The 24,958-nt window shown below is 44.5% G+C and overlaps 1 protein-coding gene across 3 annotated transcripts in view; it reads right to left on the bottom strand.

Annotated features, from left to right (window-relative positions):
* The window catches only part of CACNB3 (calcium voltage-gated channel auxiliary subunit beta 3), a 249,587-nt gene that overhangs the window by 33,358 nt on the left and 191,271 nt on the right, over positions 1–24,958 (bottom strand). For all 3 annotated transcript variants that reach the window (XM_085600398.1, XM_085600397.1, XM_085600394.1), the window contains exons 6-8: positions 23,938–23,957; positions 13,796–13,876; positions 8,975–9,033 (exon numbers count right to left, since the gene is read on the bottom strand). In XM_085600398.1, coding sequence (XP_085456524.1) covers positions 8,975–9,033; positions 13,796–13,876; positions 23,938–23,957 — 160 coding nt within the window. The remainder of the gene's footprint in view (positions 1–8,974; positions 9,034–13,795; positions 13,877–23,937; positions 23,958–24,958) is intronic.

The raw sequence follows: 24,958 nt of genomic DNA, 5'->3' as shown, positions 1-24,958 counted from the left end.
TGAGGTTCAGGATGTGGTAGGTGTGCCATGCGGATGCTCCAGAGCGGCCTTTCCTCCCAGCTCAGAGGAGGCTGTTCCCTGAGGAGTCTTCGGTGAAGCTTGCATTTTGGAATATTTGTTTCCTTTTTAAAATTACATGCACAGGTTCAAAATTCTCAGAAAACACGTGGAGCACTGCTGAAAAAGGCTGAAACTGCCAGTATCACACATGACCTGGGACCCTTAAATGTATGCAGAAGCATGATTAGCTTTAAAGAACATGAAGAACATTTATAGATTAAATACAAAAAGGAAAGCGTTGGATCCTTCAAAAAGGTTATAACTTGTAGCAGATGTATACAATAGTGAAAGCTAAAGTGGTGAGCCTATGTTTCCGCTGCTTAGCCCAAAGCAAATTTCTCCCACTCGCTCACTTTGCAGAAAGATCCATGTTTAGGTCTAGGTTTTGATGCCAGAGTTGTCAAGCAGACCTAATTTTTTGGGTAGGCTTAGGTTCTGACCATTTCAACCACTGGCGTTCTTCTACCAGCCTCTTTCAGCCACTGGCTTCAGTCTTTATCAATATCATCCTGTCTCAGGCCATTGGTAAATACATGCGTCACCTAAAGTTATTGGATGTTGCGGTGTATCCTTCCACCTCCACTCAAATATTGCACTGAGCTGCTCGATAAACAATTTTGCAAATATATCCCTCTCTGTCCTATCTTGTGGATTTTAAAGTGCCTACACTACATTACACCCATACATATTGGCTTTGGCAATTCTTTTGTATCCTTGTTCCTCAATTTGTGTAAATACGTGTAGCATAATTAAGGCTCCGAATTAGGGTATTGTTTTGGAATATCCATATGTATTTAGCTATATTTCTTTGATCTAATTTCATCTTTGATTTTCCACAACTATTTTAGTGTTCCACAAAGAAATAAGTTTGCAACTAAAATGTTTTCACATGTACTTATACTAAAAATGAACGCTTAGATATCTGTGTAGCGCTTGTGCTGTATCAAGGAAAAAAACCTACGATACAACAATACTTTTTCTTATTCTAGTTTTGTTGAGCACGCGTCACAATGCTCCTTGGACTTCAATAGCCCTTAAACTCAAATGTATCCAAGAACTGTGAATGTTAGTGTTGTCATGAAATTTGATTATGAGCACTGGACACATGTTGCATAGAGCTGTTTGCAGGGAAGACAGTGTCAGCAAGGTGAGTTAATATATTGGTGCATTGTTTTCCTTGCGGAAGAAAAAGGTTGGGAAAACAAAAAGGGCCCTTTTAGACAAAAATTAGACCTCAATGTGGTACACTGTAATTGGAACTCATACCCCCAAACACCATGTATGATACAATAAAAAAGAAAAAAAGGTTTGAGGTCATATAACTCGTATTCATATGATTAGTTAATGAGGAAACTTCTATTTTTTTCAAAAAATATATTGATTCCAACACATTAGGTTTGTTCCATAACGGTCCCCACACTTTACTCGAAACAAATAATCTAAGATCTATTTCTTTTGATTACAATGAGAATTTCTAACTCGGCCAACATGTGTTTCGCACTTATTTAAGTATCACATTGCTTACTCAGGGCCTTAACCTCGTATAAATGAAAGTTAAATAACAGAGATAAACAAATATTCTGTGCCCTGATATTAAAACAAGCATTGCCTGAAGCAACTACAAATCCATACAGTCTTCCATAACTTACAAAACCGTTATACAGTGTATCTTTGCAAGTTGAAAACTGACCCAATTTGCAAACATGGGCCACTTTTTATCAGATTCGCTAATTGGGGCCACTTTTATTTTGGTGTCCGGCCTATTTTCTGTCCCAAGACTGAGCCCTTAGAAGCAAAGCTGCGGGACATTCTTTTGTTTTATTTTTAGCCCAGGCAGGCCTTACAGTGGACACTATTGAAGGTTATTTGTGGGTCCTTTCTGCTTTTCTACGTTTTCAGGGTCAACTCACCTTGTTTAAATCACCTGTTGTGATGAGATTTATTAGAAGTTTGATCAAACGTTCCCACCTAAACAGTTTGTGATGCCAAGGTGGGACCATAACTTGATCTTGACATTTTGCATGTGTGTGCCCTTCGAGCAGATGCATATCTGCTTGCTGCATCTCATGACTTTAAAGACCGTGTTCCTCACTGAGAATATGTCAGCTCATCACATAAGTGAACTTCGGATATTTTGAGTACTCACATGGAATTCTTACCAAAAGCTGTGACTCTCGTCCACGTTGAGTGACCATCATTCTACCAGCATCCTTTTCTTTGCACCCATTGAATCCTCAAAAGAGGAGAGGCTCCAATTGCTGGACCCCATAAGGACTTTGACCTTTTAAATTTGTTATACCAAGGACAATTGAGTGGATGATTTGCTTATTGTGAGGTTCTCTGGAGCAAAGAAAGGGAACACTGTGCAAAATGGACCTTGCCGAGGTTGATAGTTCTCTGTATTAGGCGCTTCTACGCACTGACCAAGAAGCAGCCTCTGGAAGGTCTGAGAGCACATTCCACTAGTGCTAAGGTTGTAACCACTGCGTTGGCACACAGAGGGCCTCGCAATTTTTCCCCTTGTCGACTATGATGTAAGAGTCGTCGATGAAGATGTGAACCCCATCGACAGAGCCGTTGTCGAGATCGTCGTCACCACAGCCGCAGATGCTGCTATCGTCGTCGTCGTAATAGACATGGTTGCAGTCGTCACCACCGCCGTCGACATCCTCGTCGACGAAGTTACCATCGGCTTCGAAGCTGTCGGTGCTGCACCCTGCAGCGTACAAGAAGAGGAAATCACCGTCGACGAGCCCGTCAAAGGAGCCAGAACTGGAGGAGACTGGGCCTTTGACGGTACTTTTGACATCTTCGTCGACGGAGTCGTTGACAGTGTCGCCGACGAGTGAATTTTCTTCACAGGCGTTCCATCAGAAGAGAGAGATGAGGGCTTTTTGAAGGCTATTGGAGCCGCTGGAGGAGAAAATAGAGGAACGGAGCTGAACTTACTCTCTGATGCCAGTCCTGCTGACAGTCCTTACCTCTCCTTTACACCTCGGTGAGGAGATTTGCTAGGGCTACACCTTTCAGACCTATGAGAGATCTTTTTCAAGGCTTTACTGGGACGGTCTTTAGAAGGTGAAGGAGAAGACCTACCCCTCTTCACAGACCTCCTAGAAGATGTAGCGAAGGAGGCCTCATCACTATTACTGGAGACTGGCTCTTTCCTTGACTTGAGCTTCTGGAGCCAGGTCAAGAGACGCCCCTCACGGTCTCGCAAAGTCTTCGTTGAAAAGGTGCGGCATATCTTACAGTCTGCTGCTTTATGGTCTGGGTACAGACAGTAAATACAATCCTTGTGCTTGTCCTCCACATAAAGTCTCTTCTTAGCACAGGTTGCACACACTTTAAAGAGGGCTTTCTTCTCTTTATCAGACATCCTGACACAAAGCCCAAGCAGTTCTTGTAGAAAAGCAGAGCTCAGTGGCGTCTCCCTTGCACAACGTGCGGTAGAAAGTCTGAGGTTCTCTCAGGAAGGTTCTAGAGGGTGAGGCTTATGTGATTGGTTGTTCATTTTATTTGGTCTCTTTTAAAAAAGAGGCGGATATGTTACAAAACTAGAATGGGCCTAGGCTTAGTTTCTTCTTTTGTAATGGTTTCTATTGCCATTTTATGTATACCGAGGACTCTCATCTCGACAACGGGGAATGATTCAAGCATGGGAATCTATGAAAGTTCGAATACTGGAGTAACTGCTGGTAGATAAAAGTGTCCACCAGAAAGAGCATTACTGAAGGTAGGTAGTTTCTTCATCACTGTGCTGCATGCAGCATCTCATGTTTTAGGGTTGCCTTCTTCAATACAAATCACTGTAAAGTGCTCCTCTGCTACTTGCAGCTAAGGTAATGCTGTACTTAAAAATACAGCTCATGGTCTCTGTGCTACCTGCAGAATCTTTTCTGGTCTCTCTGTAGCCAAAGTTCATGAGCTTAGTGATCTTGGAGATGGCCTGTCTAGTTCATAACTACAGAGAGATCTCATTAAATGTGAGCCTGGGCAAATTACTAAGGTGAAATCTTACAAAATTTCAATAAGTTTGTGTTACACTTGTTACTCGAAATTCATGAAATTATGCTATTATATCACGTCGACAAAGTTATGTGCTGTTGATGGCAAACCTTTAGCATGACCCCAGGGGAAACCATGAATGACCAGAATGAGAGAGTCTGCTGTTTGTGGCACTTGTGTCTTTTGTGTTATTTATTTTGCGTAAATGCATTTTTTTTTATCTAAAATTAAAGCAAGGGTGCATTTCATGCTAAAATATGCCAGATGTTGGCTGTGCATTTTGCTTAAGGCTGTAATGTTGCATACTTTCCCTACATTCCACATAAATATGCAGGTGCTAATTATTTGAATGTCCCCCCAGACCCCCAATGAAAAGTGCAAAGCATTTATCAGTTTTCACTACCCCTTACCGCCAACTTTTTCCTACCGGTAACTGGCAGTAAAAACTGACCTGTCATTCCACCGACTTAAATAAGGTGGGTGGAATGACAGTTCAGCTTCCAACTGCCTTTACTCCGCAGGGCCGTCGGAGGAGATTAATAAGGGTGGTGACGGATTAGCCTCCACCGTGATTAATACTAAGATCCCCCCACATATAAATTTGGCCACAAGTCCGCATTCTGGCAGTAAGGCTACTCTGTAACCTTTGCGACGGAGTAGCATTACCGCCAAAACAAAATCACCCCTAAGTCCCAAGATAAAGCTTCTGACCCGGTTGAACCAGGCTGGTTTAACTGACTCGTGCTCCATCGTGTTCGGCTTCAAATTGTGACTTGGTAACGGGCTACCATGACCATTGGCGCTAAGCACTTTTTGGCGCTATGTTTAATGGACATAGGTCAAATATTGACCTTAAAGTTCCCTCTTTCTTTGTGATCAGATCTACTTGGGACTATATGCCTTGTTCCTACTTCTCTTTTTGACCTTAATCGGTAGTGCCCTTGTCAAGCAGTGCTTGAACATCCTCCAGCAGTAAATGTAGAAGATTCTTTATTGCCTTCTGTCTTGCTTTGTGGTTTATTGGTGTCTATGTAGAAAGCATGGGAGATTACCGCAGGACTCACTTGCTGGTGATCTTCTTCCAGATGTATGTGAAGATCTTCTGTTTTCTCCTTTTTTGGGTGCAGAAGTGTGTGGGAGAAAAGCAACAATCGCTGAATGAGGCTTCATCTCTCAAAGAGTGTCCTCTGCTTTTAAATGAAGTGTTGGAAAGAAAGAAGACATCAAATCTAAGTTGATGTCACAAGGATCACTGGTATTCCCCATGTGTCAGGGAGGTGGCTCTGTGAATAGGATCCCTGTAGTGGAGGAGGCCTTCGTGTCCACATGGATTCTTTTTAGGAGATATATTTTTTGCTACAAAGCTTTCATTAAGTCCATGCTGTCCATTTCCTTTCTAATTTTCTAAGTGGCCTTTTTATCGCCTTGGGTGGACAAATAGGTTTCATCAAAGAGCATGTTTATTGCCTCTGCGTTAACATCCAGCCCAGATCCAGCCACTAAGTGATTCCTAAGCACTGCACCTTCTCACAGCACGATAACCATTCTTAACTTGTAACAGAATAGGTGCCAGTACCCTGTTTTGCTTAGAAGCCCGGGACTGATGCTATCGAATGTCGGGGTGCAGAATACCAAGGCAGCATAGACGTGATTCCACCTTGTGCCGGTTTCCTCCTCCTCCAGAAACTCCCTAACCTTTTATCTCAATGTTGCAGGTTCTTTTTCATTCCTGCCTTTTTTTTGTCATTGTTTTCTGCCTTTATCTTCCTCCTCCCATCACCCTTTTTTTGTTTTTCTGACTATTGCTTTGAGTCAAAGTCTCTTAAGGAAAAAACGTACCGGTCCCCAAAAATAAGTGCCAATGGGCCCCACCAGCTCAAATTGAGCACTGGCTATGAATATCAAGCGATGCATGTGTTTGCAAGTACTTCTCCTTCTTGGACAATAACACTGTGGGTTAGCAATTTGCCTGGAAGCGGTGGCTCCTGACTCACTGCTGTGTTAAGCCTCCTGCTCTCTCTAGTTGGTAGCTTGTTGTCCAATATTGGAGCCTTGGTTGAGTATGTATTTCAGGGTAGTGGTGGGAATCACTGAAACAGGATCTACATGACCTATAGGGGGCCTTTTGCTGCGGCTTCACAGGGGTTGACAGGGTACACTGTTGGGGCGCAGCGAGATTGTCACTAACAGGCTGGGAAGCAGTGTGAAGCATTGGACAATATTAATCGACCATTTGTCAACGGGTACTCGGGTCAAATATGAAGCTGGCGTTGTCTTCAATTTCTGCTCTATCTGTACCAAAAATAGTTCTTACCCTCTGTATAGGAGCTTATTATAAGCAGTCACCTCTGGTGCTATATTTGGCTAGGATTCCATGTCTGCCTGTTCTGGTGAATATTCCTGGCAGTTCAGTGTTTTTATTTGTGTTTGAAAAGCTTTATTGAACAAACAAAGAAATAGAAAATAAAAATACTAGCAATAAAATCAAATGTTGAGGCAGAATTACAAAAAAAAAATGTGGCTAGTATAATAAAGCAGTATAAAAGCTATTTTTAGGGTTTTATATGGCGTGGGGAAGGGGAGAAGGGAATGGAAGGAAGGAGAGGGGAAGGAAAATACTAATATCTCATGCTTGCTCTTGCCTTTCAACACATTACCCTCAATTGGAAAAATCTTTCTAAACTTTCTATACAACACTGGTGGAATAGCCTCTGCCACTTTCATAGATTTGATGTTGCCTTCTCCTGTAAACCAACACTTGGAGAGCTTTTTTGGTTACCCCTTACTTCTTAGTTAGACCAGATTGTTTTACAACGTAATTCCTCCCTCAATTCTGAAAATGTTAAACCCCCTTGAATACTCACTCTCTGCTCTCTTTCTTTATCATTCACTATGATCTGATATATAGTATTAATTGATCAATGCCTTGTTTACATTCCGTTGTAGTATGAAATGTAATATGCAATCTTCTATTATGTTAACATGGCAGTTCAGTGTTTTTGTCTTCACCATTTCACTGTTTTTACTCTTCATCTGGGTCTGAGATGGGTCTCCGGTTTAGGGCTCAGCATAGGTCATATTGAGAATCACATGTATACTCTTTTTACACTCCTTTTGAGGCATTGAGGATTAAAGGCTTCCTCAATAGCTTGTGTTGCTTTTGAGTTTGAAGGTATGATAGGGACAGTTCTTACAGCCATGCAACAGAGATGAGTGAAATGTTGGTGGTGGTGCTTTGCTGCACCCACCAACTATTTTATTTGCTGCACTTTGCATTTTGATTATGAAACGAGAAATAACATTTTTTTTTTGCATCTTTCCAACCTCATGCCTGGTCTCATCTATATGGCACAATGGGGCTATCAATGGTATTTTTCTATGTCTTTGCGGTGATATCTTGCAAATCTTGTCAAAAATGCTGGACGTGAATATTTTTTGGTGCAAGATAACCAATTCAGAAGAATTATTTTTCGGGTTTGTTTGAGATGTTTTAGATTAAAGTTGAATGTGCTTTTCTTGGCTGATGAGGCCTGTATTTCAGTATTACCGGGTCGATTGTGAAGCTACACCACTGACAGCTGTTTAATCCTTCGGTTTCAGTCTCTTTTCAAACAAGTATGTTTTTGTCGTAAAGATGGCTACAGATCTTCCTTTGAGGTCTTTGTGGTATTTTTACAGCTAAGATTAGGTTGTATTTATAGAAACTCAAAACTTAACTTTCGAAGCATGTTTTTCTTGCTTTGATTTAAAAATAAGTCAAAGTCTCTATGGAGTCACACTCTTCCTTGTCTGAATATTCCACCTTTTAAGTGGAGACGAGTTCGGGCTTGGCTGCCTTAGCAGACAAATCTCCAGGGGATCTCTGCCCCCATCCAAGACATATGTAATTCAATATTTATCTGTGGTTTCAAGCACTTGGGCAAAAATGTAAAACATTATTTGCAACTTACGGCATTGTGGCTTTGCACGCACTCTATATATATCTACCTAATATACATTGTTACACAGAGGACAAAACCTAAGCCTGACCACCCCCCCCCCCCCCACTTCCCGGAAACTGCAAATTGAAAAAATAGACCGCTAGCTGCAAATTTGGGAGTCATTCAGAAAACTTCCTAAAGCGCTAGATCACAAATGTTCTTTGCAGAACATCCATAGTCATGGAACTGACAGTTCTGGTCTTTCGTTAAGATGTTTCCGTGAACCCCAAGTGTGCTCCAGGCTTCTAAATTGGAAGGCTTTGTGGACCTCAGCTCAATGTCATAGTTGGTCATTCAAGACAATGCTAAGGCTGAAAAATATAGTATCAATGCAAGCCCAACTATTTGATGGCTGCATTATGTTCAGTACATGAAACGTTGACAAGATTCATGCTATAAGCATTTAAACATGTTGCTCTTATACCAGTTGACTACCCTGCTAAAATCATAGGTATCTTTTCCATGCCAAGATCGGATCCTGGTTCCATGCGGACGGGATGCAAAGGAATATTCTATGTCCGATAGTGGATTTCCAGAACAGTTTTGGCATCCAGGCAGGGGTCACTGCGAATTGTTAAGGTCGGAACGAATTCAAAAAAGTAAAGCCCTACATTTCATAGCTGTATGCTGGGGTTTAGTGCTAGTTTACCTTCTTTGAGTTTGAAAGTGTTGCTCTTATGGAGCAACTTTCACGCTGCAAGTGCAACCAAGCCTATTTCTGAATGTGGGACAGTACAAACATAACCAAAAACACAAACACATTCCGATCCATTCCTTAGGAGAGGTATTGGCTGGACCGGTTTGAATCTTCACCAGAGGGCAGCTTGTTTGTTCCAGATCTCTGTGAAGTGTCAGCAGCTGGGAAGCACTGGCCACACTATAGTCACAGCTATTCAGTACCAACACAGTGAAAAAGAATGCCTCACCTGCCATCAAACTTGTGCTTCATGAAGTCAAAGAGCGCCTTCTGCATCATATCGGTCACCTAGCATGGTAGAATAGAGAAAAAGTACATTTTACCTTCGAGAGTCAGACCTGCTAATGTGATAAGGTCTTTATTAATGCAACGAAAGGGCTGCTTTGCTATAATTTGGATCCTCAAACGTACAGCACATTTTTAAAGGGAGCATTAAGGTTATCGTTGTCACACAATATAACTTTATAACATGACCAGAACAACAACTGTGGTGAGGTGTAGCCTATCATCATTCTCAAGCACCTTTCCAGAACTTTCACTCACAACCTGGTCGACAGATGTTCATTCTTACATCACTTCACACGCACAACACCTAACAGTTGACCACACCAGAACATTTAGCATGCACCACGACAAAGCAGTAGGATCAACGCAACACACATCACCCATCTCCAAGACAACCAAACAACTTACCCCGACAAAACTCACTGCACCCAATAATCCACTTCATACTACAAACCTAACAAACAACAACTCACCAATCAATCATAATACTGGAGCACTGCTCCTCCGAACACCAATCCTCCAGTACAACTTATCAGCAACTTCACATAACCGCACCACTCACAACACCTCACTTCACATGCACCATATCCACATTACACAACAATATACTATACAAGTGTGTGTAGTGTAGTGTAATTTTAATCTGTCAATTGACATAAAATTGTTACAAAAAATTCAAATAAAATCGCCCCGGAACTTGCTTACTTCATTACAATTGGTACAATAGGTATGCCTAGTGAATTTGATGTCTTCTATGTACTAAAACAAAGTAAAGTGATTTTTACGAAAAGGGCATTAAAACAGGTAAAATCTGTTAAGAGCTGGTGTAAAACTAATAAATCAATTCGATATTAGCGAGTCCTTCCTCTTATGTACAAGATTTGCAAGTCTTACGGGGCCTCCGAGTTGAAAGTGCATTCATAGCGGTCTTAAAGATGTTCAACCCATGGTTTGAATAAAGGATTCAGTATTATCATGAAGTGCATGGGTCCGACAATGGCATGTGCAAGCCAGGTACTAAATGAAATGGACAATTCCATTTCAATAAGGTGCAAGATATACAACCCTAAATGAAGCGTGAGTTCTTCATGCCAAGTAAATTCGTTTCAAATAAGAGCAATGTGCGCGGCTTTACTTAAAAGATCTTTACCCTTATATGCGAACTTTGCAAACCTTGCCAATTCCATTGGAGTTTCTAAGTTAAAAAGAAGTTTCATAGCTTCAATGCAGGTCCGCACCCGGTATTTTAAAAACAGAGCTTTTAATAAAGTGCGTCGTGCATGTAACAAACAATGGCATGTACAGACCAGATGGGCCAAGGATTCCTCATGTTGGTGGCAAAGTCTACAGGTTGTTATTGCCGATAAGGCATTCCAACGCCTGTTGATGTCTTTGATCGGCAGAACCATAAGTCTTGCTATACAAATTTGCTTCAAAATCGACTTATTTAACGCAGCGTCAAGGTATGGCTGCCGTAGTCGGTCTTAGTAGGAACTTGCAAGTATCCCAATATTGCTACTGGAAGAATTCAGTTCCATACAAGTGCCTCACGAGAACTTATTTCGCAAAACAAGTCTGTTCTCTAAATACTGAAGTTTCCTGAATCAACCGGAGAAAAAGCTCATGATATCACACACCTCTCCACACACCCCACCTTGCACATCAATTCCCTCCATATACCCACACACATATCACTCACCACCTGCGTAACTTACACATTCATAACACTGGAACCCAACATCACAGAACAAAGTCAATCAAAACTCATCCATTGCATTGCAACTTTACCCAACAACAGTACGCCTTATGCCATAACACTCTGTACACACACCCGACAAGAAGGCAGCAGCCTATACAGGACTCTGTACAGCATCAGTCTCAGCTGCTGTTCAACTTCAAGCACCATTCATCAAGCAATTGGCAGCACACCATCTAGTATCTCATGAGATGCTGAATAAACCATTTCGCCACTGAGCACCGTCCCACACAAGTATGCATTACAGTAACTATATAAAAAGGCACCCCTGGCTGTATCTCTGTATGTTTTAGGTCCTAATGACCTGGGTAGTGGTGTTTGTTTTTTTAAAGTATGTCAAAAAGACATTAGCCTCTATGTTAAGAAAGGAGTTTGTACTTCACACCTAGTATTGCGGAGTATATGTCTGTTGGCTAAATGCTTGCAAACTGTGTCCAACACACCCTCAGACATGTCAATAACATGGCTGGCCCCAGTGCTCCTTCCCACGGGATTGCCTTAGCGTCCGCTCTCTACTCTGGTGGTCAGAACTTTAGGAATGGTGAAGGACTGGCCCACATTTGCCGGTCATAATGCGACAGCGCCAACAGGGAGTTTTGACTGCTGTGGCTTCTGTAGCATTTATTCACTTTCCAACCTGCATTCTGCTGCCTGCCCACTCTGTCAGGGAACAGAGAGCTAGGAAGCGCTTGTTAATGGAACGCCTTTAAAAATATGACATAAGTTGTGAGCAGAGTCTTGTTGGGGCTTACCCCTACTGCACTTGTAGGAGATGAAGGCAACCTTATTTGTTGCTCTTTTCTGTCTATCACAACTAGGGCAGACAAGGTGAAATATACAGTTAAGGGGCTTTCTCTTGTAGTAGGTGATCAAAGACATGGGGGGTCTTCAGTCTGTCTTGGTCTCCCTCTAAAATCATCAGCACTTCCTTTCCTTTGTGATGATGGTAAGGGCAGACACCTTTAAATCGCTCTCTGTTTCTCTGTGAAGGTGTGGAAATGGTCCATGTCACCAAGAGGTGAATCCTTGCCGTCTTGTTGTCCGGCTGGCCTTTATAAATGATATATACTCATTGTTCCTCCTTCAAATTCTCCTCACAAACCCATTCTTGGTTTCCTGCTTACGGGACCAAGACAAATTACCGTGCAAAAGAAAGTAAACTAATCACGGAGGAACCAATAGCCTCTGCCGTCGCCTGGACCACCAGACATTTTAGTGAGTTGAGTGCCTGATGTGGCAATGAAGTTGCAGGCATCGCTGAAGGTGGCTGCGGTACAGTCCACTGGAGGTAGCAACTGAGGTTTCAGGTACAGTTCTGGGAACCTCTTGTGGAATTCATCCCTCATGAACTGAACACACTTTAGGAAGTTAGGGCTTTTTTACCCATCCAGGGTGGCAGCGCCCAGAGGAAGGGTCTTAAGTGTCTTTCCTAATAAGCATCATAATCTTCCTCTTCGGCAAAGTTTTGACATAACAGGTAGTGAAGTTTTAAGTCATGCTCCAAGTCATTTACCAACTCTGACCACTCATCCTTATCAAGGATCCGATTGAGTGATATGGCATGAGAGATAAGAAAACTAAATGAAAGGTTGGAACCGTGGAACTGACCACCTCTGAAGAAGCTGAAGGCAGCCATGCCACTGATTCTGAACAAGGAAGTATATATAGAGTAGTAGAACATACTCGGAGGGTGGAAGTCTGGTAGGCCCAAGTGTGGTGGAATAATGTATGAAAGGCCCCCTATGCAGTAAAAGTCTAACTGGTGGCCAGGAAGGAGAATTCTAAAGCGAAAGGAATGACTCAAGGTGAAGGTACTAGTAATGGAGATAAAATATATGTTTACAAGAATAAACACCAAAAGACCAGAAAGGTTTTCAGAAAATAGAGGCTTCAAATGGCTATATTGGAAGATTCTCAAGATTGCAGTGCTTGGAGCAGGTAGCGGAAGAAGTCGTCGTAAGGTATCAGTTAACATCACGTGAAGAGAGGACAGCTCAGGCCTCAAGTACCCCTGAGTAGGCAGAAAGGCACCTAAGGTTCAGCAGATCATCCATCTACTGCACACTGGCCAGAGTTCCAGAGACCCACCAGCACGAAAAGTGTGAAAACAATGAGTGCCTGAAGATAAGGAGATAGTGTTCGAGTTTCCTTTAAAGGGGAAGGAAAATGTGCCTCTCGAAAGTAGATTAGGAAACTAGGATATTCGTATCGAGCACTTTGGCCTGGCAAGTAAGATATAAAGTGGCCCTCTGGGGCAAAGAATAGTATAAACCACATTATCCCAAACTCCTGCTGGAGATGCTGAAGGAGTTTGTGGGATCTCAAATGCTTATCCAGATAAAGTTGGGAGCTGGAGTAAGGAGCATTTGGCTGCTGCTGCAGCAGTTCGGTGAACTGACACAACAGTCATAAGGCAGCATGTATTCCCATCGCAATCCAAAGAATGCTGCCGTCTTCATTGCTGGGGTTATGATCTACACTGAGCAGTGCACAAAGTGTGAAAAGTTGCCACAGGATAAGAGGTGTTTCTAAGAAATGACTAACCTCTGCAGGGGAAGAGCCTCTCAAAATATTACTGTATTTTTAATCTTTCGAGCCAATATAAATAATAAGACTGCAGACTCACCAGCCTGTCCTTTCTCCTCAGTGGCAAATTTTCTTTAGCTATTTTCATCAGTCAGGAGTGCCAAGGGCATTATGAAGGGTGCTATTAGAAGGGAAAGCTAATGAGGGGTTCGGTCAATGATTAGAAGGTAAAATGTTGGCAGTGGTCAGCATGGAAGACGTGTGAGTCGGATGTAAGAGGCGGATGAGGTGGCAATGTGGAAGAGTGGTGTGGTCAACAGGGCATCATGAAAGGGTAAAAAAAGGGATGGTGTGGGGGTGAAGGGTGCAGTGAGTGGGGTAGAGTTCTATAATCAATGGAAACAGAGCAACTCCATGAAATTGGTGCTGCAGAGATGGGGGTGTTAATGAGCATCTTAAGTGTGATAACCAACACAACCTTACCTCGTATCCTTTCAGCGAGGGTCCCACAAGCACCACAGGCCTCATTGAGGGCACCACATCATAGGGAGGAATGTGCTCTGTCTACAAAGGGGAAGAAAAGATTGCAAGGTGACTGGTACGGCTGCTTCACCTCACTCACATCCATACATCATAAGGCACAGCATACAGTGGATAAATAAAGAACAAGCATCATTGCCTAAATCTGTCAAAGGTGGACCTCCAGCTATAAGTCAGAGGACACAATATGGGAGACAGAAAAGAAGATCTTGTGCTCATCAAGCTGTCAAATATGCACACAACATGCACACGCGCTCACGTCTAGAGGTGGGGTCCCAGAGTGTGTGCTTTTCTGCAACACAACTACATTCCAAGAATCTTTGGCAAACAATTTGACCTCCCAGGCCCTCAGAAAATAAAAAATGTCCCCTTAAGGGAGGCCGGGGGGGGGATTTACACAATTGAAGTAATGATAAAAGCAGTGGCAACTCCTCCACTAAGGCGTGGAGCGTCATCCCACTGCTTCAACTGCAAGCTCAAAACAAAAAATAAAATGATAATAATGTTTCATTATTATCCTTTTAATTTTGTATTGAGCTTGCTGTTGAAGCCAGGTTAGGTTAGGAGGGGGCCGGGCTCCCGGACGTAGAGGGAATAGGAGTGGTGGCTGCGCATTAAGTGCCCATGAATGTTTGGGTGGCCATCTCGGGCCGTCCAAACCATCATACGAACTTTGCATGTTCTCCACAGGCTGTGTTGTACAGCCTGGGTGGAGAACATGCACAGCCTCCCAGTCCCTCTCTGAGCGCCGAACTATGGTGTTCAGACCAATCACAAGGCTGCTGTAAGGCAGTGTTGTGATTGGCTGCGGGGTTCTGGGAGACTGTGTGCTTCCTGTTGTGTGAGCGGCTGCATAAGTGGGTGTGGGTGTGATTAGCTGGGTGAGTTAGTATCTGTGTGAATGAGTGTGAGGCTGTGTGAGTGGCTCTATTGGTGAGTGAGTGGGTGGGTGGGTGTCTCAGTGGCTGTATGGGTGAGTGAGTAGCTGTTTGAGTGGGTGTTTGGTTAAGTGAGTTGGTGTGTGAGTGTCTGTATGAATGGCTATGTGGGTGAATGAGCAGATGTGGGAGTGCTTGTATAGATGTGTGAATGGTTATGTAAGTGGTTGTATGGATGTGTGACTGTGTGAATGCTTGTATGGGTGAGTGGCTTTGTTGAGAGGCTTTATGGGTGAGAGAGTGGCTGTATAAGTGAATAAGTATGTGTGTGAGTAGCTATACGGGTGAGTGTGTGGCTGTACGGGCGTGTGACTGGTTGTATGATTATTTGTATGGGTGGGTGAGTGAGTGGTTGTGTGAGTGGCTGTATGAGTGAGTAAGTTGTGGGTGATTGGCTCTATGAATGAGTTAGTGGTTGTGTTAGTAATTGTATGGTCTGTGAAGGAATATGTGAGTGGTGTATGAGAGGTTGTATAGGGGTGTGAGAGAAGTTCTGTGGATGATGTTAGCCAGATATCATTTGAGATGTCATCAGTGATTTCACTGACCATCTCATGAGTGATTTAATATGTGAGGTCATAAGCAGTGCATTGCAGGGGCATACGTTATAGTTAGGTCAGGTAAATATAACTGCTGAATTTCAATGTTTTTTCATTAAATTTCTATGTTTTTTAAATGTTATATCCTAATGATGTAACCTTTGTTTTTTTGAAGTGACTTTCTAAGGTTCTTTAATTTGATTTCCTAACTGTAATTTGTAACCTTTGAGAGTAAGTGTGTAAGTGAGTGTATTGGTGTCTCTGTGGGTGTGTGAGTGACTGCACCAGTGTCTCATTGTGTGAGTGTCTAAGTGGGTCTGGGAGTGGCTGCATAAGTGTCTCACTGGATGCGAGAGTGGGTGGCAGTGTCTGAGTGGGTTTGTGAGTGCCTCCATGAGTGTGTGTGAGTCGGCTTGTGAGTGAGTGTGAGTGTCTCAGTGAGTCTGTGAGTGGGTGTGTGAGTCTCTGTGTGGGTCTGTGAGTGAGTGCAGGAGTCTGAGTGGGTTGGACGGTGGGTGCATGAGACTCTGAATGGGTATGTGAATGGGTGTCTCAGTGGGTCTGTGAGTGGGTGTCTGTGTCTCTGAATGGGTCTGCGAGTGACTGTGCGAGTGTCTGATTGCCCACTGTTTTGGCCTCTTCTGTTCTGTTGTGCCTTTTCTGCTAATTTTTCTGTCCTCTGTTATACCTTTCCTGCTTGTTTTTCTTCCCTCTGCTTTATTTTTTCTGCTTGTTTTTCTGCCCTACGTTTTGCCTTTACTGCTGGTTTTTATGCTCTCTGTTTTGCCTTTTTCTGCTTTGTTATGCCCTTTCTAATTGTTTTTCTGCCCTCTGTTTTGCCCTCTTTTGCTCGGTATTGCCTTTGCTACTCGTTTTTCAGCCTTCTGTTTAGCCTTTTGGGCAATTGGGAAGGAAGGGCTGCGTGTCCCCCTCCCCGGGCCGACATTGGCTCTGGGGACTCCATTCTGAGGGGCAAAGCCATGTCTACCTCGGTGCCCTGGCTCCACAGAGTACCGTTGTGGACTGAAAAGGAGCCTCAAGCCCTCTGTGGTCTCAGCAGGCTTGCCTCCTTTTGTGACTGACGGAATTGCTCCTTCACACAGGGAACTGCTAGAAATGCAGCTCCCCGTTTGCTGGAGCAATCGTTCCATCTAAAACTCTGCTTCCAGCAAGCAGGAGCAGTTTGACAGCTCCCGCTTGTTGGTAGTGGAGCTAGTGTGTACTCTTAATTGGCTGGAGCTGTCACAGGCCTCTATGTCCAGAGGGTGGGCACCTTGGGAGACAACAGGTGCCAGCCGTGGAGGGGGGTTCCCCCAGGACCATTAGTGGCTCCAGAAGGGGGGCTGCAGAGCCCCCCTTCTTTGCTATGCACAGTTGTCTCTGGGGAGATGGTGGTCCCTGGGCCCGTATATGGCATGGGAGGAGGGGTCGCGTGGCCCCCCCCCCCCCCCCCGTGCCATTCTGTATGTATTTGGCCCCAGGGTGGTGGTGGTGATCCCTGGGGCCCAGTGGTATACACAGGGCCCCCCCAACTGGTATTTATTTAGCCTCGGGTAGGTGGCGGTTCCCGGGTCGTATGTTAGCCCCAGGAGGGGTGTCCCTGCATCCCCCCTCCTTTAACTTGAAGCCCTGGAACGGTGGTGATTCCTGGGGCTCTTTGAATCCAATGGAGAGGGTCCCTGTGGCCCCTCTTTTTAATTTAAATGAAGCTCCGGGGGATGGTAGTCCCCGGGGCTCATAAGAGTCTCAAGAGGGGGGCTTGATGAGCCTCCCTCCTTCAATTTTTAAATGTATCTGCATGCCGACAGCACTTGGTCCACCCGGGTTTTTTTTGGAAAACTAGCACAGGAGGCCGCACTTTTTTTTTTATAAACAATTTGCAGCAAATTTGTCACGATTTTCGCTGCAAAAGTTAAAAAACAAAAATACTTTTTAGCCCTGGCGGGGTCCCTCTGTGATGCCAGCACAGAGGCTAGGGGGTCAGGGTATTTCTACCCTGTCCAAAATTTTTTACAATTATTTTTTTTACCTTATTTTTGGGACAAGGCAGAGTCCGAGTGCCAAGATGGCTGCCAACAATTCCTGGTTGAAGTATTGGCAGCCAATCAGATCTCTGCACGAGATCTGGAGGATTTGCAGAGCAGGCTCTGTCCCTATATATAAACACATTTTGTTTTCTTTTAATAACTCTAAAAGAGTTGGAGTTGCCTAGGCTGGAGTGGTGTAGAGTGCAGAGGCGAAAAGTGCAGTTGTGCATAGTAGAGTGGGGTAGAGTGCACTGGTGTAGAGTAGAGTGGTGCAGAGTAGAGAGGCATAGAATGCAGTGTCAACTGAGTGCAGTGGTGCACAGTGGATTAGAGTGCATTGGGGTAAAGTGCAGTAGAGTGGCATAGAGAGATGTAGAGTAGAGTGCAGTGGCGTGGAGTGGTGCAGAGTAGAGTGGCAAAGTTCTGTGGCAGAGTGTGCAGTGCTGCAAAGTAGAGTGTTGTAGAGTGCAGTGGTGTAGAGTGCAGTGGCATAGAGTGGTACAGAGTAAAGTGACAGAGTGCAATGGTACAGAGCGGTGTTGAGTGCAGTGGCAGAGTATAGTGGTGTACAGTGCAGTGGTGCACAGCAGATTGGCATAGAGTGCAGTGGCATAGAGTGTACTTGTTTTGAGAAAAGTGGTGTAGACAGCATGGTTTGGAGAGGCAAGAGTGGAGTGGTGCAGAGTGGAATAGAGTGGTGCAAACTGCAATGGCAGAGTAGATTGTTTCAGAGTAGAGTGAAGTGGCATATCATGCAGTGGTATGAAGTGTTGTAGAGTGTAGTGGTAAAACTAGATTTTAGTGGTTTACAGTGGACTGGCGTAGAGTACAGGGGCATAGAGTGGAGTGATGCAGAGTAAAATGCCAGAGTTCAGTGGCGGAAAGAGCAGTGTAAAGTGACGTTGAGTGAAGTGGCATAGAGTAGAGTGGTGCAGGGTAGAGTGCAGTGGCACAGAGCGGAGTGATGCAGAGTACAGTGGTGTAGAGTGCATTGGCACAGTACAGTGCTGCAGTGGTGTAGAGTGCACTAGAGTGTCATAGAGTGATGTGGCAAAGAGTGGTGCAGAAAGCAGTGATGTAGAGTGGAATAGAGTGGCGTTGAGTGCAGTAACGTAGAGCACATTGGTGTAGTGATGTAGTGTGCAGTAGCGCAGAGTGAGTGGTTGTGTGAGTGGCTGTATGAGTGAGTAAGTGGTGGGTGAGTGGAGTATAGTGATGTACAGTGAAGTGACATAGCTTAGAATGTTGTAAAGCATAGTGGCATAAAGTACAGTGGTGCAATGTAGTTGGCATAGGTACAGTGGCATAGGGTGCATTAGTTTTGAGTAAAATGATGTTGAGTGAATTGACGTAGAGAGCAGTGGTTTAGATTAGAGTGGTGTAGAGCAGAGTGGCGTAGAGCAAAGTGCAGTGGCATAGAGTGGCACAGCGTAAAGTGAAGTGGCGCAGAGTGGAGTAAAGTGGCATAGAGTACAGTGGCACAGAATGCAGTGGCACAGAGTGGACTGTTTCAGAGTATAGTGGTGCAGGGTAGAGTGGAGAGGCATAGAGTAGTGGCATGGAGCGCAATGGCATAGAATAGAGTGATGTAGAGAAGAATGGCGCAGCATTGATTACAGAGGTGTAGAGTGTAGTGGCACAGAGTGAAGTAGAGTGGCATACAGTGCAGAGGCATAGAGTCCAGTGGCATAGAGTAGATTGTTTCAGAGTAGAGTGAAGTGGCATTGAGTGGAGTGGTATAGAGTAGTGGTGTAGAATGCATTGGCGTAGAGTGCATTCTTGTGGAGTGGCGTCGAGTGGAGTGGTACAGAGTGGAGTGCCCTAGACTGGAGTGGTGTAGAGTGCAGTGGCAAAGAGTGCATTGGTACACAGTAGTGTGGGGTAGAGTGCACTGGCATACAGTAGAGTAGAGAAGAGAGGTGTAGAGTGAAGTGATGTATAGTGCAGTGTAGAATCGAGTCGCATATAGTAGAGTGGCAAAACAGAGTTGCACAGAGGAGAGTGGCATAACGTTCAGTAGTAGAGGGTGCAGTGCTGAAAAGTAGAGTGTCAAAGTGCAGAGGTGTAGAGTAGCATAGAGTGCATTGGTGTACAGTGCAGTGGTGTGCAGTGGTGAAGAGTAAAGGGGGTAGACTGCAGTGGCACAGAGTATAGTGATGTACACTGCAGTGGTGCAAAGTACATTGGCGGCATAGAGTGCAGTGGTGTAGAGTGTATTGGTTTTGAGTAAAGTGGTGTAAAGTGCAATGGTGAGGAGTGGCACAGAGTGCAATAAAGTGGCATAGACTGCAGTGGAATAGAGTAGATTGTTTCAAAGTATAGTGAAGTGGCATAGACTAGAAAGTCGTAGAGTGCAGTGGTGCAGAGCAGATTAAAGTGGCTTAGTCTCGATTGGAGTAGAGTTCAGTGGCGTAGAGTGGAGCGATGCCGAATTCTGTGGCGTAGAGTGGCATAAAGTAGACTGGCATAAAGTAGAGTGGCAGATTGCAGTGTTACAGAATATACTGTAGTAGAGTGCAGTGGTGTATAGTAGAGTGGTGTGATGTGCACTGCCATAGAGTGCAGTGGCGCAGAGTAGAGTGGCGTACAGAGCAGTGGCATAAAGTACAGTGGTGCAGAGTAGAATAGAGTGGCGTTGAGTGCAGTGACGCACAGTAGAATACAGTGGCATAGAGTTTAGTGACAGAATACAATGGGGTAGAGTATAGCTGCGTAGATTGCAGTGGTGCAGAGTAGATTGGGTTTGAGTAAAGTGGTGTAGAGTGCATTGGCATAGAGTGATGCAGTGTAGAGTGGAGCGACGCGGAGTGCAGTGGTAATGAGGGAAGTGGCATAGAATAGACTGTTTCAGAGTAGAGTACAATGGTGCAGAGTAGATTAGAGTGGCGTTGCAGAGTAGGCTGGCATAGACAGCTGTGGCTCGTGCAGGTAAGAACGGTGGGGCAGTGGGGCCGGATTGGGGGGGGGGGAATTTTATCAGCTGTAGAGGGAAAATTAAATAAATAATTCATTTTTCCTCATCGCCGTCTGTAGAAATCCCCCCCCCCCCCCCCCCACCCGGCCCCATCGACACTTCGCTCTTACTTGCACAAGCCACAGCTGGGCATAGAGTGAAGTGACACGGAGTGGTGGAGAGTGCAGTGGGAAAGAGTACAGTTGTGCATAGTACAGTAGTTTGCGGTAGAGTGCATTGGCATAGAGTGGAGGGGTGCAAAGAAAAGTGCAGGGACGCAGTGTGGGGTGGAGTGGTGTAGTGTGGAGTTGCGCAGAGTAGAGTGCAGGTGCGTGGAGTGGTGCAGAGTAGAATGGAGTGGGGTAAAATGGAGTATGCAGGTTATGATAGCGTTGTGCCATTACAGGCAACACATCTTCAATTGAAATGACCTTTACATTTGCACTCACATACAGTTTTACTGATAAAACTATACAGTGCACAAACGATAATGTGTGGAAATGGCATCATCCAATGTATTGATTTGATCATCAGCACAGTTCATTTACAGACACTTACATTTTTGTGTGTGCTAGAAAAAAATAACATTGCACCACCTTTCTCAAGCAGAGCCTAAGTTGCTAGCATGATTATCACATAAATCCTCTCACTTCGAAGTCACAGAAAGAAAAAACACAACAAGCTCCCTTGATGACACAGCCTGACATTTGACCTCTGTCGTTGAATGCACAGCAAATGTGACAGTAGGTTTACAGAAAGCAAGTCCATGGAAGAATACAATAAACAAGAGTTGGGCAAGAGTAGGGACGAATTCGAGCTTGAAAGTCTAAAGCAAATAAAGGCAGCAAATAGAAAGCCAGAACATGTGAGTGACAAAGCCAATGGTAAGCAACGGGCAGAATGCATTCCTAGGTCAACTTTCTGAATGTTCCCAAGATTTCTTCAGCAAATTAGACAGGTGCTCTGTCAGGCTGTGACTTAAAAACGGCACTTCAATGGAGTTCATCTGTTGTTTTCAATGTGCAAGAAAAACATGACGCATTTCCGCTAGAAAGTCCTAATCAAGTAAATGTGCTCCAACCCTTATGGAATCATGGAACATGTAGTATTGCTACGGCGAGTGCATGCACTGAATATCACAGGCGGATCACGAATAAATTAATTAATATCGGTATATTTTTTATCCATGATGAACAATCACATTTTTGATTTGAGCAACAAGATGATGGTAATAGGGATTCGGGTAGAGGATCCGTAAGTCTTCTTTTATAATGCTCTGTGTAATGATAGTATGATTTTTGTTTCTATGCACTAGTATGTATTTGTATCCATGGGTGTTGGAGCACGATCTTTGATTTTACTAAAATTATATGCAGATTGTAATTACTTATTGGGGCGTTCAGCCAGTCCTCACCATCCATTAGTCAGTGATGGTGTTATTTACATTTTTCTTCTGCCCTCCACATTGTACAGCATTGGGTAGGGGGTCAGCCCACTGCAGCCATTTCCTAACTTCATTGTGAGTGACAGCATTCTTGTCTTTCACAAGGAACACATCCATACACAAAGTAGTTCCCTTAAGTGCCAGGAACTACTATGGTAATGTGTGCTTTTTGAAACCAAAATATTTGCTTTTAGCCATTTTTGGCATACTGATGAGGCCACAGCACCTTATCCAACAATAAATGTTTGCAAAAAACATGACAAAATAAAACAAGCATGCTGACAAGGACAACAGGCTGTCAGCCATCACCAGACGTATTGGCTTTGCCAAAGGCTCGTTTCCTGATGTCCGCGTCCAAGGTAGTGCCGCCTGGGGGCTCAGTGCTGGTTGGTCGGTTCTATACAAAAGTGATAAATTGATGCTGTATTCTAGGCTCAGGGAATTGTTGTTCATCCAGGATCTTTTACTATGGAAATCAGGCCCAGGGGTCAGGCCATCACGCGGGGTGGCCAAGACAACCAGCCTTAATGTAGCTCATGTCACCTGACATGGGTATCATCAATAATTTTTGCGAACCTGGCTCTGAGGGCTTTGCCTTTTGTCTGGCTAGTCTGTTTGAGGCCGGCAGTGTGCTTGTTGTTCTTTAAATAACGATGTGGAAGAATGGGAAACTACCTTAACAACGCAGTCTGAGCCACACGTGCCATTTCCCCGCAAGCGGAACCACGTTTGCCTTAACCACACATACGCTTTAAGCATGCATATACGTGGTTAAGACAGTGCACAGTCTAGATGCTGGAATGGGCGGGCAGGAAGAGGAAGAAGCGGGAGAGGACACAGTCAGGTAAGTGGGGCTGGTGCCACCCTTTGGGGTGGGGATATTGTTTGGGCTGGGGGGGGGGGGGGGTTTGAAGGTTTTTATAGGGCAAGGGGCCAGGTTTTAGGGCTCAGGGCAGGGTAGTTTTCTGGGGTATGGTTCAGTTTTTAGGGCTCAGGGTGGGGGGCTGGGGCCAGGGTCATTTTTAGGGCGTGGAATCAGTTTTCAGGGCTTAGGGCTCAGGGCAAGGTGGGGGAAGGGATAGTTAACAGGGCCGGAAGCAGTTTTAGGCCTCAGGGAAGGGGGAAGGGGAGCTGGGTCAGGTTAGTTTACAGGGGCAGGTGTCAGTTTTTAGGGGTCAGGGTGGGATGGGCTGGGGTCAATTTTTAGGGCTCACGGTGGGACGAGGAAAAGGAACAGTTTTCAGGGTTGGGGCAATTTAGGCCTCAGGGCAGGGGGGTGCTTTGTCGGGGTAGTGTAGGGGACAGTTTTTAGGGCTTAAGGTGGGGGGTTGTTGTAAGGTGTGGAGTCCATTTTTAGGGTTGGGGCAGGGGAAAAGGTACAGTTTTCAGGGGGTGTGATATTTATCACACATGTTCAGTTACCAATCATGTCTTTACCATGAACTAGCGTGGTAAAGGCATGCGTGGTAAAGACGCGGTTGTGGTTGAAACCGCGTTTGTCAGGCGCGGGTTGTTGTGGCACGTGTTGTACCATCATACAACCTGGAAGAATAGGTTTCCTCTCATGGTTAACAACATACTCCAATAGGGACAGTTCTTAATTTGAGCCGGGGGTTACTGGTGGGGCCCACTGTCACTCATTTTTGGGTATCTGCACTTATTTTTCCTCATCATACATTGAACGAGAGCAAGAGAGGGAAAACACACATGGGGACAGAGGGAGGAAGAGAAACACGGAAAAAGTGCGACAAAAGGAGAAACAAGGAACCCACAAGAGTGAGACAGAGTCAGAGAGTGTCTGGTGGAGGATTGAAGAGGCACAGGGTGGATTCAAGCCTAGGCAGCCTTGGTATTCGGTGCGCCGACATTCAATAGCACTGGCTGCAGGCTTCTGAGCATAGTTTCGGGCCAGGCGTTCCTAAAAATGAAAACGCTTGGAAGTACAGCTGCACTGCGCCTCCCTTTTACTTAGCAGGGCGCATAGCCGAGCCTATTTCCTACTCTGCTATTACACATTAAATTACGCATTCAGCCTCTTTTGTGGAAATGTCTATTTTCAGCTCAACAGCTGTTGGAATATCTAGGCCATTTTCAAATGCAAGAAAAGCGATTAATCAGCAACTTCCTTGCCATCAAAACCACTCGGAATAGAATAAAACCCATGAAGCAGCGTCAAAAACTCACCTGTTTCTGCTTCTGTTTAGCTTTTAGGAGAAAGTGAGAAATATAGGTTTGTAAATATTTACACACCAACATGTGAACAAAGCAATCGAGGCTGACGCATACAGTGGGGGAGAGAAACATGCCTTGTGGGGTGGCTATTCCTGTAGGGAAACAATTTTCAAAGCTTGGGAGCTACGTTTTCAGATTTTCAATTAAGTGGCTAGTGAATTTCACAGTCAAACCCAGATCAGGTTGTTACAAACATGTTAGCGGACCACAAATTTTAACCACATAGCTGTCTTTGCAATTGATCACGCATACTATTCCATCCCACCCGCCTCTTCCTGGTCCTATTGTGATTGGTTGAAGCCTAGCATTAGATTGGAAGCACCGCCTTGAGAGATGTTCATTGGATCCCAGGGCTGATAGTCTTACCAATCCCTGATTTTGTGTCTAAAAGAGAGAGGTCCACATCAGTAGGATGGACTGAGATATAGATTCCATTCTTCAAATATCACATTTTTGCTTTGAAGCACGCAGACACTGCTCTGGATTCTACTGAAAAGCCATAGAGTTACTTACTGTTGAAATGCAAACCGTGTTCCGCCTGGAACTGCGGGAGAGCGAGGTTGCTCATTTAAGTCGCTCGAGCCAGGCTGGACCTTGTGACACTTCTTCGTGGATGAGAGGTCAAGAACTGCAGTTTAAGAGTCTTCGATAAGAACCCAACACATTTCTTGCGTATGCTCTATATAACCCTTCCTGTGATGTCACTACTCTTGAGCAGGACTACAGTTCTGTCTTTCAAGAGGACGGCTAAGCCTTGCATGATGCTTGCTGTGGTGATGGTGTTCACAAGCGACAGCATTAATGCAGAAAATGGGGGTCCTGAGGCACACTCAGAGTCCACCAGTCTCATAGTTGGTTTATTTTCTGGGCTCACTTTGAGGGACATGCTTGTTTTTTCCCTCGTTGTTTGGCAAGTGTCACGGCTTAAAGTGAGGGATCTTGCAACCTTGAAATGAATGGTCCTCATGTTGGA

The sequence above is a fragment of the Triturus cristatus genome, chromosome 4_2 (genome assembly GCF_964204655.1).
Source record: "Triturus cristatus chromosome 4_2, aTriCri1.1, whole genome shotgun sequence".
Taxonomy (NCBI): Eukaryota; Metazoa; Chordata; class Amphibia; order Caudata; family Salamandridae; genus Triturus; species Triturus cristatus.
Note: the sequence above shows the minus strand (reverse complement) of the source record. Positions and strands in the feature narration are given on the sequence as shown.